This window comes from Pristis pectinata, chromosome 19, assembly GCF_009764475.1.
Source record: "Pristis pectinata isolate sPriPec2 chromosome 19, sPriPec2.1.pri, whole genome shotgun sequence".
Classification (NCBI taxonomy): domain Eukaryota; kingdom Metazoa; phylum Chordata; class Chondrichthyes; order Rhinopristiformes; family Pristidae; genus Pristis; species Pristis pectinata.
In genome coordinates this window covers 37,958,128-37,978,798 of record NC_067423.1, presented here as the reverse complement: position 1 = coordinate 37,978,798, position 20,671 = coordinate 37,958,128, and the positions used below count along the sequence as shown (strand labels likewise).

General features: G+C 41.7%; 1 protein-coding gene across 1 annotated transcript in view; it reads left to right on the top strand.

Annotated features, from left to right (window-relative positions):
* Positions 1 to 20,671, top strand: part of LOC127580269 (ATP-binding cassette sub-family C member 9-like) — a 146,220-nt gene that overhangs the window by 103,687 nt on the left and 21,862 nt on the right. The window contains 9 exon segments of the mRNA XM_052033447.1: positions 249 to 318; positions 3,856 to 4,013; positions 7,645 to 7,737; positions 8,544 to 8,646; positions 9,318 to 9,431; positions 10,059 to 10,179; positions 12,550 to 12,680; positions 19,624 to 19,702; positions 20,067 to 20,175. Coding sequence (XP_051889407.1) covers positions 249 to 318; positions 3,856 to 4,013; positions 7,645 to 7,737; positions 8,544 to 8,646; positions 9,318 to 9,431; positions 10,059 to 10,179; positions 12,550 to 12,680; positions 19,624 to 19,702; positions 20,067 to 20,175 — 978 coding nt within the window.

Sequence of the window (20,671 nt, the reverse complement as noted above, 5' to 3'; positions counted from 1 at the left end):
GCTGAAATATTTAACTGGCTGTATATTTCAAATTAACATTTATGGGTCACGTCTTTATTACTTCAAGAAATTCTAAAACCGCTATCAGATCCCATTGAATCAACTTCCGAAGGAGCTTCAATATTAATGCCATAGTTATTTATGTTGTGATATTATTTCTTTGACCTAATGTGAAATTTCAATGCTACATATTTGAGATTTATTGTCAGTTTTAATTAATTTATTTGCCTTTTTTTCTGATTCTTTAGATTCTTTGACTCGACACCACTGGGCCAAATCCTCAATCGTTTTTCTGCTGACACAAACATAATAGATCAGGTATGAATGTTAAGTCAGTTATCTATTGCGACAGGTTGGATAGACTTGCATTCACTTGAGTATCAAGGATTAAGATGATTTGGATAGTTGAGACCATTAAAGAATTTGATAGTGTAGACGGATGGAAACTATTTTCATTGGCAGAGGAGTCAGAACAAGGGACTTAACCAAAGTAGGTAAATGAGTTGTGATATTGATCTGTCCTGGCACATGGTCGAGTGGCTGAATAATCTACTGCCATTCCTTTGTATCTGTATCCTCTTCATAAAGTAGGACATTTCATCTGAACTACGATCAATTCATCAGAATCCTTGCTGGAATTAGGAAATTAGTAGTTGGCTAAAACCTTCAGCTGTTATTTTGATTAAGATGCAAGATTCCTTGCATGATGATTGTTCATTACTCCAGTCCAAACTGCTGAAATGTGTTGCAGTGTTTGGGTCAGAATGTTCAAGAGCCCAGTGTAGGCTTGAAACTGTGGAATGTGTGCTCGGTTACAGCCCTGAGTAGATCCTAGGGCTTAACTTTGGCTTTAAAATAAAGGAGAAATGCTCACAGATCACCAACGTGTTCTCTCAACTTAAAATTAAATCACATTTAAAGGCCGGATAGCTGGATTATCGTGATTTGGAAAGAAAACAGATGGAATTGGATTTCCAAATTTAGACTCAGCAGGAGAATTTGGTATAAAAACATTTGCACAATAAATCTAGAAGATGAAAACAATCTCAAACACTTACTGATTTGCTTCACGACACTTTGCAAATTGTAAACCTAAATCACCAGAACCCATCCTCCTGTTACTCGCCCTTTTGTCCAGTTCTGCAACTGTTTTTGACCCATTTGATTTGCAAGTTGTACTGAGAAACAATTACGAGGAAGAATGTCAGGATTTGAAGCTCTTCTGAACTGAAGTCTTTCAGCAGATCTGTTAGTGGCTTTTAATTCTTGTGCAGGTGCACTGGAGAACATAAGAGTTTAGAAGAAAATTATGTTAAAGATTTAATATAAAAAGCTAACCAAGTCATACGCAAATAGGGTGGTAATACATGAAATTGGTTGTACATGTGCCAACATTTTTGTTGCTGCTTTTAATTGTCTGTTTATTTTTTAAATTTAAATTTAAAATTTTATTTACAGCGTGGTAACAGGCCCTTCCAGCCCAACGAGTCCACGCCGCCCATTTTAAACCCAAATTAGCCTACCCGTACGTCTTTGCAATGTGGGAGGAAACCGGAGCACCCGGAGGAAACCCACGCAGACACGGGAGAACGCACAAACTCCTTACAGACAGCTGGAATCAAACCCCAATCGCTGGCGCTGTAATAGCGTCGCGCTAACCGCTACGCTACCGTACCGCCCCCAAACATGAATCATTGTCTTTAGGTAGAAGTACTCCAAAAGAAGGTACATTGGGGTGTTAATTTTAATTTCCGCAATTTAGCATTGAGCCAGTAACAGGATCTCATATTTTCTCACAACATGAGCCATTCTACCCATTTCAGCACAGAACAATCCCACCAGTCCCATTCTCCCACACTTCCCTATAATCTATCTTCAACAACCCCCACTTGATTTATCTACCACTCACCTGCACAAGGGTAACATAGGAGCCAATTCACCCACCAACCAGTGGGCTTTTTGGGATGTAGGAGGAAACCAGACCACCAGAGGGAAACCCACTGGGTCACAGGATCAATGTACAAACTCCCCACAGATAGCACCAGAGGTCAGGTATTGAACCCTGGTCACTGGGGCTGTGAGGAAGCAGCTCTATTAGCTGCACCATTGTGCCTCGCAAAAGGTATTCATCTAATTCAGGCAGTGGGCGTTGTTTAATGTACACCATTTTTAGTTAGTACAGGTTGTACCCTAGACTAGGTGCACGCCAACCAGCACTGTAGACCAATGTGCCATAGAGTCGCAGAATCATAGAGATACAGCACAGAAACTGGTTCTTCAGCCATCGAGCCTGCACCTACCATCAACCACCCATTTACACCAATCCTACACTAATCCCATTTTATTCTCTCCACATTCTCATCATCAACTCCCCCCAGAGTCTACCATTCACCTGCACACTAGGGACAATATACAGTGGCCAATTAACCTACTGACATGCACGTCCTTGGAATGTGGGAGGAAACCAGAGCATCCAGAGGAAACCCATATGGTCATGGGGGAACGTGCAAACTCCACACAGACAGCAGGCAAGGTCAGGATCAAACCCGGGCCTCCAGTGTTGCGAGGCAGCTGCTCTACTAGCTGCGCCACTGTGCTGCCCAAAGAGACCGAGACAGGACAATTCTGCAATTGGCATTCCTGCCACTCCAGTATCCAAAAAATAAACTTGGGGCACTGCATCCCGAAGAGACTTGCCCTTTGGATTTTAAACAGCCCCTCCTCCTTCCCATACTTGCCCTCCTAACAACAGGGGAAGGTCAGTATATGCATTTGGCGATGTAATTGGTTTATTATTGTCACAAGTACCAAGATACAGTCAGAAGTTTTTGTTTGCATGCCATCCAGACAGATCATTCCATACATTAAGGTAGTAAAAAGAAAAAAAAAACAGAAGGCAGAATATAGTGTTACAGTTACAGAGAAAGTGCAGTGCAAGTAGAAAGTGCAAGGGCCATGGTGAGGTAGACTGAGAGATCAAGAGTTCATCTTTATCATATAAGAGGTCCGTTCGAGAGTCTGATAACAGTAGGATAAAAGCTATCCTAGAGCCTGGTGGTACGTGTTCTCAAGCTTTTGTATCTTCTGCCTGATGGGAGAGGGGAGAAGAGAGAATGACCCGGGTGGGAGGGGTCCTTGATTATGTTGGCTGCTTTCCCAAGGCAGTGGAAAGTGTAGACAGTGTCAATAGAGGGGAGGGTGGTTTACGTGATGGACTGGGCTGCATTCACAATTCTCTGCAATTTCTTGCGGTCTTGGGGAAAGCAGTTGTCATACCAAGCCGTGATGCATCGGACAGGATGCTTTCTACAGTCAGCTGGGATATCGATTTGGCACCCCATAATTCATGAGTCCCATAGCTGTCTCTTGGACACAAGTGTGTTGAATCAGCTGGTCAGTCCTGCACAAGCCAATGCCATGTGGGAGTACATTAGCGAGGCAAATGGCTGATGGGAAATGATTCAGCCAGAATCAGGATGTGAAAGGGCAGCCAGCAAGTATGAAGTGTATGCTGACAAGATAAACCACAAGCTCGTCTGAGCAGAAGCAGTTGTTCCAGACCACATGATGTTGTGACATCTGGATCCCAACTGTGAACAAGACCTTGGTGTCACTGCAGATTCCCCTACTTAAGAAGACTGAGCCAAATGTTAACCGCTGAAGAAATCATTTTGCATTCTTCCCATTTCAGTTTGCAGTTCCTTGGGAAGAATGTTGACCTTACCAGAGCCAGCAGGGATTTGATGAACACCACTGTTGCATCAAATCAAACACTGTTGCACCACTGTTGTGAAATATGACTGGAAATGTTAACGTGGGAGATGGGAATTATAACTGTTGCCTCTTTCTATGCAGCATATTCCACCGACACTGGAGTCCTTGACCAGATCAATCTTCCTCTGTCTGTCAGCAATAGGTGTTCTTTCGTACGTCACGCCAATCTTCCTTGTGGCTTTATTGCCTTTTGGTGTTGCCTTCTACTTTATACAGAAGTACTTCCGGGTTGCTTCAAAGTGAGTAAGAATCAACGTTTATGTCTTCGAAACCAGGGCACGTTAAGACTTATACAATGTAATTAGTTGTTTAAGTTAGTCTTACACTTCTCTTAGGTGAGTCCTGACACCTTTTGTATTGTACTTGCTCTTTTGATGATTAAAGGTGGCCTTCATCCATTACATAGAAAAGCTTTTGCCCAAGCATTCATCCACAGAGTGTACACTAAATGCATTAGTCACATCAGCCAATGGAAAGGATTTTAGACATGGAGTACAATTTAGAGACACAAGACTGTAGATACTAAATTCTGGAGCAAACAACAAACTGCTGGAGGAACTCAGTGGATCAGGCAAAGGGATGGTTGGTGTTTTGGTCCTGATGCAGGGTCTCAATCAAAAAGGTCGAACATCCCTCTCCCCCCACAGATGCTGACTGACCCACTGGGTTCTTCCAGCAGTTAGTTTTCCATTCTAGAGTACAATTTAACTGCCTAACATGTTTCAGCGCTATCAGTGGGATAAATTTTTAAGCAATTAGATCTAACAGAGTGAACATTCCCAAGTTATTGATGTCACTGGTGAAACAGACCGTCATACCTGTCCAGTTTCCAAGAATCCAATACCAAATTCCAGGGATGAGGTCAATTGCATAGAGGGAAGAGAGTTGCAAGGGGTGGGTGTTAATCTTTCTTTGAAAGTATCGGGCATCTTGCATGAATTTCTTTTGTTTGCCTTACATTGCTCATATCACGGTTTGGATGTAAATTGAGCTGAACTTAAACAAAACCTAATTCTGTAACAATGAACAATGAAGAAAATGTGACAATGGAACAAAAAAATCAAATCACCCAGTTTATTTTTACAAAATATCTTTCATTGTTTTTTTTTCTCCTCTGAGTCTTCCATACTCGGTTAAATGAAAATCTACAAATAAAAATAAGACCTAGGTATGGGACAAATATTTCATCCTATCAATAAAATGACCCTATTCCTGGTTCAATAATTTCTATTAACTTTGACCTTTAGTCAAGGCATAAGATTTACCAGAGATTTGATTAGGAGAAAAAAAAATCTGTGCACCATTTTGTGCATAAATTGTATGTAAAAGATATTTTATGTTTTGAAGTATTGGCTATGGTAGATGTTTCACCCATTGGGAAGCAGGACTGGGTGATTCATAGAACATTGATCAGTACAGCACAGGAACAGGCCCTTTGGCCCATGATGTCTGCGCCCAACACGATGCTGAATTAAACTAAATCTCTTCTGCATGTATATGATCCATATCCCTCCATTCTCTGCATATTCATGTGTCTATCTAACATTTCTCTTAAACACCACTGTCATATCTGCTTCCACCACTTCCCCAGGCAGCCTGTTCCAGGCACCTACCACTCTGTAAAAACCCTGCCCCACACATCTCCTTTAATCTTTCCACCTCTCACCTTAAATGCATGTTGTCTAGTATCTGACATTTTTATCCTGGGAATAAGAATCAGGATCAGGTTTATTATCACTGACGAATGTTGTGAAATTTGTTGTTTTTGTGGCTGCAGTACTGTGCAAGACATAAAGACATAAATAGTACTCTAAGTTACAAAAATAAATAAATTGTGCAAAAGAGGAATAACGAGGTGGTGTTCATGGGTTCATGGACCGTTCAGAAATCTGATGGCGGTGGGGAAGAAGCTGTTTCTGAAATATTGTGTGTGGGTCTTCAGGCTCCTGTACCTCCTCCCCGACGGTAGTAACATGAAGAGGGCATGTGCTGGGCGGTGAGGGTCCTTAATGATGGATGCAGCCTTCTTGAGGCACCGCCTCTTGAAGATGTCCTTGATGACGGGGAGAGTTGTGCCCGTGATGGAGCTGGCTGAGTCTACAACCCTCTGCAGCCTCTTGCGATCCTGCACATTGGAGCCTCCATACAAGGTGGTGATGCAACCAGTCAGAATGCTCTCCGCCGTACATCTGTAGAAATTTGCAAAGGTCTTTGGTGACAGACCAAATCTCCTCAAACTCCTAATGAAGTAGAGCAGCTGGCATACTCTGAGTGTCTACCCTATCTATGCCTCTCATACTTCTACCAGGCCTCAGCCTCTGACCCTCCGGAGAAAACAACCCAAGTTTGTCCAACCTCTCCCTATAACTCATACCCTCTAATCCAGGCAAATCCTGGCAGACCTCTTCTGCACTTTTAACCCTGGTGTAATATTTTGCTGACATGATGATGAAACCTTGGGTTTTGCGTCGCTGTTTCTGACTCACTGACAGGAATTGGACCAGAAGGTCGTAACAAATAACCTCTGACACTCACAGTAAAACTAGGAGTAAACCATGCAGCAAGTTGGGAACCAAAGGTGATTTAAAGGGTCCCCACAGCGATATTGATCCTATTACACTGATTCCCCCCACGATTTCTACATGCTTCCATTTTACACACAGGCAGCACTATTAATGATGGCAGATCTGGGAGCCTCTGCAAGCTGTGGCTTTGATAACCACCATGTCAATGGTCTGATCACAGAAAGGTGACCAATCAAGCCATTCCATTGCTTGGGAGACCCCATCACACATCACACTCCACCTCCTACTGACCCCCTCAATTTAACCCCTTCCCCTTTGTTTCCCCTCAACTCCATGACGGAGTTGCTTCAGGGCAGACAGCACACACATCAGATGGCTGCTGTGAGCTTTGAGACAGCTAAGTTGCTGTCTGTGAATACACACACAGGGTCCTGCATACCCCAGCAATAAGAATCCTCTTAGTTCAACGTGACTTATTATTGTTGTAATAATCTATTATAATAATAGAGAGGGGGATTGGGTCATATGTTGTTCATCTGTCTGCAGCCACCTTTACATTATTTTCCCCTCCTGAATTCCCCCGCTGGTACGACAGCCCTATAGCAACCCAAGGCAGGATAAACACAAGGAATTGCTTAACTCATTGTACTACAGCTGGAGTTTAGAAGAATAAGAGGTGACTTGATTGAAAGATAGAACATCCTGAGGAGCCTTGAAAAAGTGGAGAGGATGTTTCCTCTTGTGGGAAATCTAGAACTAGTTTTTAGATTCTAGATTTAAGACTTATTTTCACTTTGTAAGAATAAGGGGTCACCCATTTAAGATAGAGATGAGGTGAAACTTTTTCTCTCAGAGGGTCATGGGTCTTTGGAGCTTTCTTCCTCAAAGGACAGTGGAAGCAGAGAATATATTTAAGGCAGAGGTAGACAGATTCTTGATAAGCAAGGAAGTGAAAGATTACTGGGTGTAGATGAGATCTTATTGAATTGCAGAGAGGAGCAGACTTGAAGGGTCAAGAGGCCTACTCCTACCCCTAATTCTTATGCTTGTCAGGTGTACTTCCATGTTACGGCAGTTCAGGTAATGGAAATTCGCCTTTATGGAATTCACAATTCAAAACTTTTGAGATATGGAATGAAAACCTGCACTTACAGAACTTATGTGAGAAAAAAGTAACTAAATAAACACAAAATGCAAAATTTTTGTCAAGAGTTTGCATTACAGAAAATCGTGATGTGAATGGATTTCTAGGAACGCAACCCCTCCATATCGCAGTGGTGTGTTGTCTGCACAACTATGTCTTAAGCCATCTTAACTCTTTCCTTTCAATTGTAAACTTGTGAAGGGATCTTCAGGAGCTGGATGACAGTACACAGTTACCTCTACTGTGCCATTTCTCAGAAACCGCAGAAGGGCTCACAACAATCCGAGCATTCCGGTAAGATGGTGGTTGCTAATGCTGGGTGAGGCTACTGCTTTGTGCTTTGCACAGACTTTCTGCTCTGTGTTGAGCATTGTATGTGGTTACAAACTGCATAGTCTTGCATTCACTCTTCATGCAGATAAAGCTGGCAAGGCTGAGGCTTCTGCTGTGCATGCTTGCTAGTGAATATATAATGACCATTAGTGTCCATGCTAATCCCACCTCTTTGGTGGGACATGGGGCAGGACAGATACAGACCACTGCCTGTAGCTACTCCTCACATAGGAGGACTGGGTGAAAGGTTGTTAGAGGCAACTCCCAATGCTGGAGAAACTTTAAAAGCACTAGTGAGCTTGAAACTCATTAAGTGAACCTCAAAGTGAACAGGCTTCCAGTTTCCCCTCTGTACAGCTATTCGTGCAGAGGATAATTTTGACGTTGGTGAGAGCAATAATAGATTGCCCCTTTACAAGTCCCCTTTGATCTCCAACTCACTGGAATTAGGGAACTGAATAAACCACCAGAGCTAGGGTAAGTAGACTGTTGGCTCTGCCCAGCACTTACCTTGCAGAGGTGGATCCTGACCAGTGACAGGGTCCTAGTGGACAGACTGAAGATTGACAGGTATTTTGTGCAGTCATGAGACCATCTGTCAAAAGTAAAGTTCTCTTTGAGCAGCATTGATCCCACACGTAAAAAATACATTTAATGGACTTGCACAGACCTTAACTTGAAGTCTACTAAAACAGATGAAAACGGGTTCTCTTATGGAGCTTTGAAATAATGGATTAACCTGAAGGAAGGAACCTATTCTGTTGCAGACATGAATCCAGGTTCAAACAGCGTATGCTGGAGCTCACCGATGCCAATAACATTGCCTACTTGTTCCTGTCAGCTGCCAACAGATGGCTGGAAGTTAGAACGGTATGAGGGAACAGATTTATACTCGATGTGTTTACAATTGCAAGTAATCAGACCATTGCTGTCACAAGTTATAAGAAATGAAAACAAATGTGTGTCAATGCTGCAGCATCTTAAAATAGCACAGGCTTCCTTTTAAGCCTGTGCAACAGGACTCAGCCAATCCAAACCTTCCCTTGGTAATGAACGGTTAAATCTTTTTCTCTTCATATTGCAAATGCAAATTGCTACTTTGCCGGAAGGACATATTGCCTTCTTCCATACATTGAAGCCCTCCCCTTTTGCAATGTGTTTTCCCTATATGTGGTTCAATTCAAGCATAAATTTGCCAGGAGGTTATGTGGTACATGTGTGAACATTGTACAACTATGAAGGGAGAGACATCAAAAATACTTGTCACTGCTCAACATTGGCACATTGGCAGAATTTTTAGATGAAAAACTGGCAGCTTTGCTAGTCTATTGTAATTACAATGAACAGCTACAATGTGTGTTTTTCATCATGTCTTATTAGTCAAAAGGTTCCAGAATGAATTATTGGCAGGTTAGGCAGCATCTGTTAATGTTTCAGTCTGTAGTGCCATGAGGAGAGTCTAGCCTAATCTCTTTATGGTTTACTACAGTGGCTTATAATGTTAATGTAAACTGACTCATTCTTCCTATTGAAATAAGCAGGATTATCTTGGTGCCTACATTGTACTCACTGCAGCTCTGGCCTCCATAATGTATTCCTCTTACTACAGCCTTTCATCTGGTCTTGTCGGATTTGGTCTTACCTATGCACTAACGGTAAGTTGAATTGTTTGTCAAAAATACCGGTCCCACAAATCTTTGACAGGCACACAAAAGGATCTGACTCCACCACATTGCAAGATCACACTGAACATTTCTAAAGTGTTTTAATTAGGTTGTGCACAACCAATGCTGCATCTGTTGCATGCATGATATTCTTTAGTTTGCTCTCTTGGTTAAGTCTTTTCCATGTCTTAAATTGGTTTTTATTAAGTTAATCTGTAACTAAAAGAAAACGTAAAAGCTTTAAAGCCTTATTAAACCCCAGTGAAGCAGTATATGACATGATAGATCTTGTATAAGAAATTGCCAAATACATTTTTAAAGTGGGTCCTGATATATAGTGAGAACTTCCTTACGTTTTGACTTGATCTTGCATGAACTGTTGAAGCAATATCCAGTGCTTCTGTGAGATGTGCTATTGGGAGTAATCCAATAGCACTATTTCAAAGAAGAGCAGGGGAGTTTCCCTTTAGACATGGGCAATACTTATCCACAAAACAGATTCTTTATTACATATCCTCACACTACATCAACAAGCATACTTCAATAATGATGGCTCTGAAACTCTTTGGAGCATCCTGGAAGGCAGCATTTAAATGCAATTTTTTTTGTTTGATATAGGTTTGTAATTACCTCAATTGGGTGGTTAGGAACCTTGCTGACCTGGAAGTGCAGATGGGAGCCGTGAAGAAGGTCAACAGTTTCCTGAACATTGAGAGTGAGAATTACGAAGGAACCATGGGTAGGATTCAGAAATGTAACATGTTCCCATGAATTTGCACCTAGATGCAAAGAGATATGTTGGTGTTCTTGTTAAAACATAACTGTATGAATGTGTGCCTTGCAGATATAACAATGCTTTTGTTCTGCTTTCATGCATGGGTGTCAAGCATGGTCAGCTCCAGTTGCCAGTTACTCTTCATTTGTAAATTTAGACAGTGAGTGTTCAGTTGTGAGGATATTACAGTTCTACCTTCATTCATTGCCAATGTACTTGCAGATTTTGATTAGCAGACAATAGTTTATTATAGTATATAGAACATAGAACATTACAGGACAGTACAGGCCCTTAGGCCCACAATGTTGTGCCGACATTTTACCCTGCTCTAAGATCTATCTAACCCTTCCCTCCCACATAGCCCTCCATTTCTCTATCATTCATGTGTCTATCTAAGAGTATGTATAACGTTTCTTTGTCTCTGCTACTTGAGTGAGTTGGCAAACATATGGCTAATGGAATATAATGTGAAAAACTGTGAAGTTACTCATTTTAATGCACAAGATGGAAAAGCCAAGTATTTTTATATGGTTAGAGATTAGATGATGTTGATGTTCAAAGGGACCTAGGTGTCCTTGTACACAAGTCACCAAAATCCATCATTACAAGTGCAGCAAGCAACTAGGAAGGCAAAAGGTATGTTGATCTTTATGATGAGAGGATTTTAACTTGGAAATAAAGACGTCCTACTGCAATTATAGAGGGCCTTGGTGAGACTGCACCTGGAATATTGTATACAGTTTTGGTCTCCTTCGTAAGAAAAAGAATGTACTTGCCTCAGAGAGAGTGCAGCAAAGATTTATTGGAGGGACTCTAAGAATAGCAGGTTTGCTGTATAGGGAAAGATTAAGTAAACTAGGTCTGTATTCTCTAGAGTTTAGAAAAATAAGAGGTGATCTCATTGAAACTTACAAAATTTCTACAGGGCTCAACCAGTTAGATGCAGGGAGGATGTTTCCCATGGCTGAGGAGTCTAGAACTGTGGGTTACGTTCTCAGTACAAGGGATGGGCCGTTTAGGACTGAGAAGAGGAGGAATTTTTTTGCTCAGTGATGGATCTTTGGAATTCTGTACACAAGAAGGCTGTGGAGGGTCAGTCAATGAGCTCATTAAAAATCAACATCGGTAGACTTCTGGCGGTTAAGGGAATCAAGGAATGTGGGAACAGAGAAGGAAAATGGTATTGGGGTAGAAGGTCATCTGTGATCTTGATGGATGATGGAGTCAAATGGCCCACTCTTGCATCTAACTCTCGTGCTTTTATCCCATGTCTATTCCAATTGATTCCCATCAGCTATGATTTGTTTGAATGGTGGAACAGGTACAAGGAGCTGAATGGTCTAACGTTCCTACAGTGCACGGTCCTGGTTTGGAGAACATAATCATTCCTTAAACATCCTTAAAACTCTGAGTAAATAATGACTTCATTACTCAAAGAACTGAAGTAATTTGTGGTGTTCCATGTTGCGCACAAGGTTGGAAAGGCAGCAAACCATGATGGGTGCATATTATTGGGGCGTGTTGATCTCTGTGCTCCTCCCTCTGATATGTGCTCCATCTGCTCAACATCCTGTATCACATATGCTCATTCTATCCCACAGCTCTATGTACGTGCATCAACAGGTCATTTAAGATTTAATTCAGCATCCTGCTACATACATGTTTGGCATCGTTGATGCTAATTAGTACCTGATTCACTTAATCAAACAGTGGAAAACGATTTGAGGGAGTGCATAAGGTTAAAATTGGGCAGGGTGAAAAGCCAGCTTTTGATCTGTTCCCTCACTTTCCCAATGAGATGTAATATTCCAGATGACTTTTTTTCTAGAACTTCTTTGGATCTACACAATTTTGGAGCATTAGAACAGCTACAAATTATAATGTCACCTATGTGACCTTTGATTCTCTACATGTCTCAATCCATAGTAGAGCCTGGTGAAGGTGGAGTTACCTCATGTGAAGGGAGACATTTAGAATAATTGGCTGTAAATTTAGAGCAACTGATTGAAATAAAGTCCTTTAAATAAACTTCAATTGAGAGTAGAAAATGATGTGGATATTCAATGGATCAGGCAACTTTTTTTAAGGGAGAGGCAGAGCTCGTATTTCAAATTGAAGACCCTTCATCAGAATTGGAAAAGTTCCACTTCCAGTTTTGATGAAGGCTCATTAACTCTGTTCCTTTCTCCATAGATGCCACCTGACTTGCTGAGTAATCCCAGCACTTTCTATTTTTACTTCAGATTTCCAGCATCTGCAGTTTTTGTTTGCTTTTGAATTAGCAAGATCTTTTTGAGGTTGTATATCTATCCTACATCTTTGTGTTCTATCTAGACCCATCCCAGGTCCCAGAAGACTGGCCACAGCAAGGAGAGATAAAAATTCAGGACCTCTGTGTTCGATATGACCCAAGTCTCAAACCGGTGCTTAAACATGTCAAAGCCTACATCACACCTGGCCAAAAGGTGAGAACCACTGCAAATTTTGTTCACTAACAGTCCTCCTTGGAGGTGAGAGAGATTTCCCAAACACAACATAAGCATGGAGCAAGTGAGCATATCAGGATGAACTGGGGATAAAAAAGAATGCAAGTCAACCCAATGTAAGAAATTTCAGATTCAAAGTTCAGATTCGGCTTGAATGTCATCGGCTCTAGAAATGTGTGTCAAGCTTATCTTAATGGTTCCCAACAAGAATAGAATTTTATTTGCTCTGCCTTTTAATTGATATGTATCATACTGTGTTAGACCCACAGTAAACAGATCTGGTATCTGGTTATTTTTCTGGGCCCATGGAATGCTCTCACTTTCACTGTTTAATTTCATTGGCTCAGACAGACTGAAGGAAATAATGTGGAAACACCGTGTGAACAATGCTGTGCATTTTTGTAAATGTTTTTCCTGAGGAATCAACCTTGTGCATATAAAGCATTTCATTCATCATCTCGTGTTTTCCTCACTTTATAACTCCTTCACCCTGCCCTGTGTGAAGTTACTCAGACTGTGCAGGCAGGGTGCTAAATGGAAGCTTAAGTTTGTACTCTCTTATCATCATATTTGGATAAAGCTCCAGAACATGATAATAAACTAAGAGATTGTTCAGTAAATTTATCTGGCAGAAAGCTGCTGAATATGTACAGCAGACACTTTGTCAAAATAAACATCCCAGAAGGTCATTCGATCCATGTGTCTGGATCTAGTGGAGTCAGGTTGTGAATGCATCAAGATCTGAAGGATATATAAATAATGTGACAGTCAAGGAAGAGGTGTCCGCGGGATGAAATGACCTGAGAACATACAAACAGGCAAGCATACAAATTAGGACTTGGCCATTCAGTACTGGTTGCGAGAGTCAATTTGAGAGATCAGAGTCAAAGTCGAATTTACTGTCATATGCATAAGTATGCACAGGAGCAATGAAAAACTTACTTGCAGCAGCATCACAGGCACGTAGCTTCAGATACACAACATTCACAAGAAAAACATAAATTAAACATAAATAATGCACAATTTTTACAAGAAAGAACAATTAGAACAAAAATAAAAACAAATCCATTGTAGTGCAAAGTGGTCGTAGTGTTGCTGTACTAAGGTGTATACTAAGGTGATGTTCCTTTTCTATTTGTGTTCTGGAATGTTTAAATTACCAGTTTGTTCAATACTTCTCCCAAACATTAAATTAGTTTTAGCATGCTCGGTCAAGGTTTCATTTATAAGATGGTGGCTGATCTGATTGTAAACTGTAGAAGTCAAGTTGAGTTTATTGTCATGTGCACAAGTACGGTGAGGTACAGGTACAATGAAAAACTTGCTTGCAGCAGCATCACAGGCACATAGATTCAGACAGCACATATTCTGCATTCCCCCTGTTCCCTTGCTTACCAAGAGCCAAGGAGGAAGGGAACACTGTGATACAAGAACTTGATTCTTCTTGTATTCCAGAAGAGCCTGGAGGCAGCTGTGGGTGATGTCAAATTTAAAGAGATGTGAAAGTGTGAGAGAATGATCAGGAATAAACCTGCTTTAAACACGGCTATGATGGCAATCCAATTAAATTACAGATGCCACACAAGTTTCCCTATATCTGGGCAGAGGTTACATGATGAACTTATGGGAAAAGCCACACAAGATGATCATGGAGAGAATTAACATAGAATGATGCATCTGAGAAATGTCAAAGTAGATACAGACGGTATCTTCCCAGTGTCCTGCATTAATCCCTCCAGCAACATTACCAAAGCAGATTATCTGGCAATCACATTGCTTTTTATGAACTATTGCTGTGCACAAGTTTCCAATATTACAACAGTAGCTACACGAAGGGCAACATGAGTAAGGTTGCTACCTCACAACTTCAGTGACCCGGGTTAGACTCTGACCTCCAGTGCTGCCTCCGCAGAGTTTGCAATGTCTCCCTGTGACTGGGGGTGGGGTTTCCATCAGGTGCTCCATTTCCCTCTCACTTCCCAATGACCTGCGGGTTGGTAGGTTAATTTAGCCACTCCAAGTTGCCCCAAGTGTGTTAGCGAGTGGTAGAATCCGAAAGGAGTTAATGAGAATGTGGAGAGAATGCACTAGATTAATGTAGGTTTAGTGCAACTGGGTGCTTGATGGTCAGCTTGGACTCAGTGGGCTGAAGGGACTGTTTCTGTGGTGTATGATTCTTTGACTAAATGGGTGCTTGATAGTTGGTGTGGACTTGGTGGAAAGAAGACCCTGTTTCTGTGGTGTCTGACTCTCTATGGTTCTACAACGTCAAAAGCACTTCATTAGTCGTAATGTACTTTGGCACATGCTGAGAATCTGCCTGAATCCAAGCCCCCAAGATCACCTCCTGGTTGGTGGGTTTGGGCAGACTGGATCTGGGTTTCAGATTTTCTACTGGCTGTATTGGTGATAAGCTGAGCAATGTAATGCCTTTCAATGTGACATTGGAACTTTTACAATGTCACTCAACTTCCTTGGCCCACTGGGAGAGAAGAGTTTAAAAGAACATTTTTTTTTAAAAAAGCAGCTGTTGAAAATCTGAAACAAGCACAGAAAATGCTGAAAACATTCAGCAAGTCAGGCAGCATCTGTAGAGAGAGAAACGGAATTAATGATTCAGTCCAGGACTCTTCATCGGAACTGGGAAAGAGAGAAAAAAAACAAGTTAGTTTTCAGTAGCAGAGGAGGTGGGGGAGGGTTGGGTATAACAAGTGGGAATATCTCTGATAGGGTGAGACCAAATGGTTTAAAGTAGCAGTGAAGATGAGATTGAGCATCTTTGTGACAAGTGTTGCTAATAGTAAGGCTGTGGGATGTGCCCAACTGGCTGGTCTATACAAACAGAAGAAAGAAGAACTGAGATAAAATGTTGACAGATAAGGCCTGTGTGATAAAGACAGAAAGAAAAGGTGAAATATCTAAAGTTGGAGGTTGAACTTGAAGTCATGTTTAATATGTCAATTCTGATTCTTTTAAGTAAGAACTTTTTATTTGAGATTCTAAAACATTTTTGTCTTGTGCTGTTCACCAAGAGCAGGGTGTCCCATTGTCCTTGGCTCGGGCTGATCTTCCAGTAATTTAAGTGCAAAATGTTGAAGAATTATGGGGAACTGTCTGACAAAGAGGTTTGTCATAAAATGCAGGTTTTGGGCATAAAAGATAACAACTCACCCTTTGAGATGAAAAGGGCAAGTCTTCACTCAAAGCATTGTGAAGCTTTGGAATTTTCTACCTTGGAGAACAGTGGAAAGTGGATCATTGAATGTATTCAGAGCTGAGATAGATGCCTTTCTAGTCTATATGGGGAATAGGCAGTGAAGTGGAGCTGAGGCCAAGTTCTTATCAGCTGTGATTGTTTTCAATGGCAGAGCAAGCTTGAGGGGTGATATGGCAAAATCCTGCTGCTATTTCTTATAACATCATACAGTGTATTTTTATTAATACCAATTTTTATTCATACCAAGTGTGTATGTTGGATCTGAGCTGTTAAGTTTTTGGAGAAATATAAGGGATCAGTGTTAAAAAATTCACTAAAACTTCATCAGAATCAGGTTTACTATCACTGATGTATGTTCTGAAATGTGTTTTTTGTGGCTGCAGTACAGTGCAAGACATAAAGACATAAAAATTACGATAAGTTACAGAAATAAATAAATAGTGCAAAAGAGGAATAACGAGGTAGTATTCATGGGTTCTTGGACCATTCAGAAATCTGATGGTGGAGGGGAAGAAGCTGTTCCTGAAGTGTTGAGTGTGGGTCTTCAGGCTCCTGTACCTCCTCCCTGTTGGTAGTAACGTGAAGAGGCCGTATCCCAGATGGTGAGGGCCCTTAATGATGGACACCGCCTTCTTGAGGCACCGCCTCTTGATGTCCTCGATGGTGTTCATTCATAATGACATAGCAGATACTGGAGTCTCTGCTCACTGTGAGCAGTTCTGCTGTAGGTAAATTGGCAAGCCAGATGGGAAAATTCAGGACTCCCAAAATGCCTCCTTCTCAGGCACATAACTGTATTTCTGCCACTTTTGTTGGAGTCATAGAGTCATATAGTAAGGAAATGGGCCCTTCGGCCCACTGAATCAGTGCCAGCCATCAAGCACCCAATTACACTAATCCCATTTTATTCTCCCCACGTTCCCATCAAATCCCCCCAGATTCTACCACTCGTGAGTTCAGTGTTCAACTCCATCTGTGCCTACATGCAGCAAGACTTAGACCCCATTCAGGCATGAACTAAAAGCAGGCAATGACTATCTCCAAGAGGGAGTCTAACGAGCTACTTGTGACATTCAACAGCGTCACCATCGGTGAGTCTCCCATCAGTAACATTCCAGGGGTTACCACTGAACAGAAACTCAACTGGACTAGCTGTGTAAATACTGTGGTTTTATGCGCAGGTCACAAGCGAGCTATCTTTCAGCAGGTGACTCACCTCCTGACACCACAAAGTCTTTCCACCATTACAAGGTACAAGTTAGAAGCCTGGATGAATGCCACCGCAACAGCATTCAAAAGCTTGAAACCATCCAGGCTAAGGTTACTCACTTGACTGGTATTCGATCCATCACCCTGAACTCCCTTCACTGACACATTGTTTGCAGTGTTTACTTACTGCAAAGTACATCGCAGTTACTAGCCCAGACCATTCGAATAGCACCTTCCAAAGCTGTGACCTCTCGCACCAGGGCAGCTGGTGCATGCGAGTGTCACCACCTGCAGGTTCCCCTGCAAGTTACCCTATGCCCTAACTTATAAGTATATTGCAGTTGCTTCATCATCACAAGGTCTAAATTGTGGAATGCTCCCCCCTATGGCACTGTGGGAGTATCTTCACCAGACAGATGGCAGCTCTTCAAGGCTCACCACCAGCTTCTCGTTTAGTCAGAGATGAGTGACAATTGCTGGCCCTGTCAGATCCCATAAAATGGATAAACACAAAAGATGGAAGAGTTACCAGGGAAAGTCAGGGGAACCATAGAGGTGGGTGGGAAGGGGAGCGACTAAGAGAGGATTTGGTGTGGGCTCAGGACTGGTGTGTGCTTCATTGGGTGATGGAGTGGGATCTGGAGATAGGGGTTGAGGCAATAAACATGCAAACAGGTGTTTGTTAAAAAAATATTCATTTTGTTACTGCTCTCCTTTACATTTATACTTGAACTTCAAATCCAGCACAGCGGTGATAACAGATTGGCAGGTATTATATGCAGTGAAATATTTACTATTAAGTTACCATATACTAATACACATGAATGAATGTATTAATTCTGATTTATTTATTGGATTTACACACGTGCCTGAAGGCAAAATATTGTATTGATTTGCACTTAGGGCAGGCACGGTAGCGTAGCGGTTAGCGTGACGCTATTACAGCGCCAGCGACCTGGGTTCAATTCCGGCCGCTGTCTGTAAGGAGTTTGTACGTTCTCCCCGTGTCTGTGTGGGTTTCCTCCGGGTGCTCCCATTTCCTCCCACGTTCCAAAGATGTACGGGTTAGAAAGTTGTGGGCATGCTATGTCGGCACCGGAGGCGTGGCGACACTTGCGGGCTGCCCCCAGAACACTCTACGCAAAAGGTGCGTTTCACTGTGTGTTTAGATGTACATGTGACTAATAAAGAAATCTTATCTTCTTCCAATCTGGTGCACTGCATTCGGTGTTCATAATGTAGTCTCCTCTATGTTGGAGAAACCAAATGTAGGTTGGGTGATGACTTTGCGGATCACCAATCTTTAGTCTGCAGGGGCAACTCCAAGCTTCCTGCCATTTCAATTCTCCATCTCACTTCCACCCTGATCTATCAGTCTGTGGCCTCCTGCACTGTTTACAATGAGGCCCAACATAAGCTTGAGGAGCAGCACCTCAGCTTCTGGCTTGGCACATTGCAGCCTTTTGGACTTCATATTGAATTCTTCAGCTTCAGGTAACAATTTCTCTGTCATTATCAGCTATCCATCTGTGATATTGGCTCAGTTTGTTTCCTCCCTCCCTTTTTTTTGCCTCTGGGAGTGGAGGGCATGCCCAGTTGGACCCGCTGGGCATTTACATAGAACAGTGCAGCACAGGAACAGGCTCTTCAGCCCAGGGATGTTGTGCCAAACACTATGCCAAATTAAACTAAATCTCTTCTGCCTACACATGATCCATAGCCTAACGTTCCCTGCATATTCATGTGTCTATCTAAGAAGCCTTTTAACCACCACTTCCACCACTATCCCTGGCAGCCCGTTCCAGCCACCCACCACTCTCTGTGTAAAAACCTTGCCCCACACATCTCCTTTAAACTTTCCCCCTCTTACCTTAAATGCATGCCCTCTAGTATTAGACATTTCGACCCTGGGAAAAAGATTCTGACTGTCTACCCTATCTATGCCTCTCATAATTTTATTAACTATCTTCCAATGCTGCAGAGAAAACAACCCAAGTTTGTCCAACCTTTCCTTATAGCTCATGCCCTCTAATCCAGGCAGCGTCCTGGTAAACCACTTCTGCACCCTTTCCAAAGCTTCCACATCCTTCCATATTTCTTCCTGCTCCGCATTTTGTAACCCCTACGTTCTTTTGTCCGTGTTCTTTGTCTATGTTCTCACTCCCAACCTGTTCCCATTCACTCATTGACCAGCTTATCCTCATGGTCACCTGGGTCTTACCCTATCAGAGACATCCCTCATCCCCCACCCTCCCTGCATCTTAACAGGCTTCTCTTCTCTCCTTCCCTGTTCTGGTGAAGGGTCTTCGACCTTAAGCGTTAACTCTGTTTCTCTTCCCACAGATGCAGCCTGAGCTACTGAGCATTTCTAGCGTTTTCTGGTTTTAATTTAAAATCTTACATAAGCTCACTTCCATTTACCATTTGAGGCATTAAAGCCCATTTGACATTGAAACAACATGCAGTACCTGATAATCCACTATACTTGTTTTGCAGGTCGGGATCTGTGGGCGCACTGGCAGTGGAAAATCATCCCTGTCTCTGGCTTTTTTCAGGATGGTGGATATATTTGAAGGTCAGATTTTGCATACACCGTGCATTTTGTCAGTGTTGTAAGACACTAAAATATATGGTAACCTTCTTATTTAATCGCTGTAAAAAAAAGCAGAACATTATCTCAGCAACTGATTTACAGTGTATTTTCCACAGACAGGAGTCACTTGGTTGTTATATTATGGTTAAACAATCTTTTTCCACTCTCTGCTCCTGGTCAGGGCTCACATTCAAAGGGCATATGGATTTCGTCAATCTGTAAACGTCATTTATTTAAATGGTAAAACAACAAATGATTTGAGTAACTATAAATTTGGGAAAGGTTTTAGTTTAGATCATAATCCTTATTGTGTTTTTATTTAACAATTTTATGTTTATTACAATAGGTAAAATTGTCATTGATGGGATAGACATCAGTAAACTCCCTCTTCATACTCTCCGCTCCAGACTTTCCATCATTTTGCAAGATCCTGTACTTTTTAGTGGATCCATTCGGTAAGCAACTATTTATAGCCATTGCATGCCCCACATCCTAAAGAGTTCTTTTCTTGAACTTCGAGGGCAGCCCAGACCACTGTAAATAGGAATGTCACGTCCACTTTGTTGCCATATGTCAACTTGAATATTACAGCCTTCATTAATCATAGAATCATCACTGCAATGAAGATCTGAATGTGTTGAGAATCAAAAGAGATGGGGAGAAAGAAAGGTGGATAGAGAATCAAGTGAGCTTTTAATTCCTAGTACTTTGCAGTCTTACGCCTAATTATACCATTGCCAATTGTCAGAGCCTTAAGTCTTAAAATCTTTGTTACCTTGTTCTCCAGTCATAACTATTAATTAAATGCAAGGTAAATACATGCAGATTGCCAGTAGAAATTAAGCCATATTTCCATTGGTAAGATACAAGAAAATAAAATAAATTTTCAACAGAATTTTTGAACAATTAGGAGTTGGTATGAATGCTCTGTGGCTTTTGTTTTAAATCAAA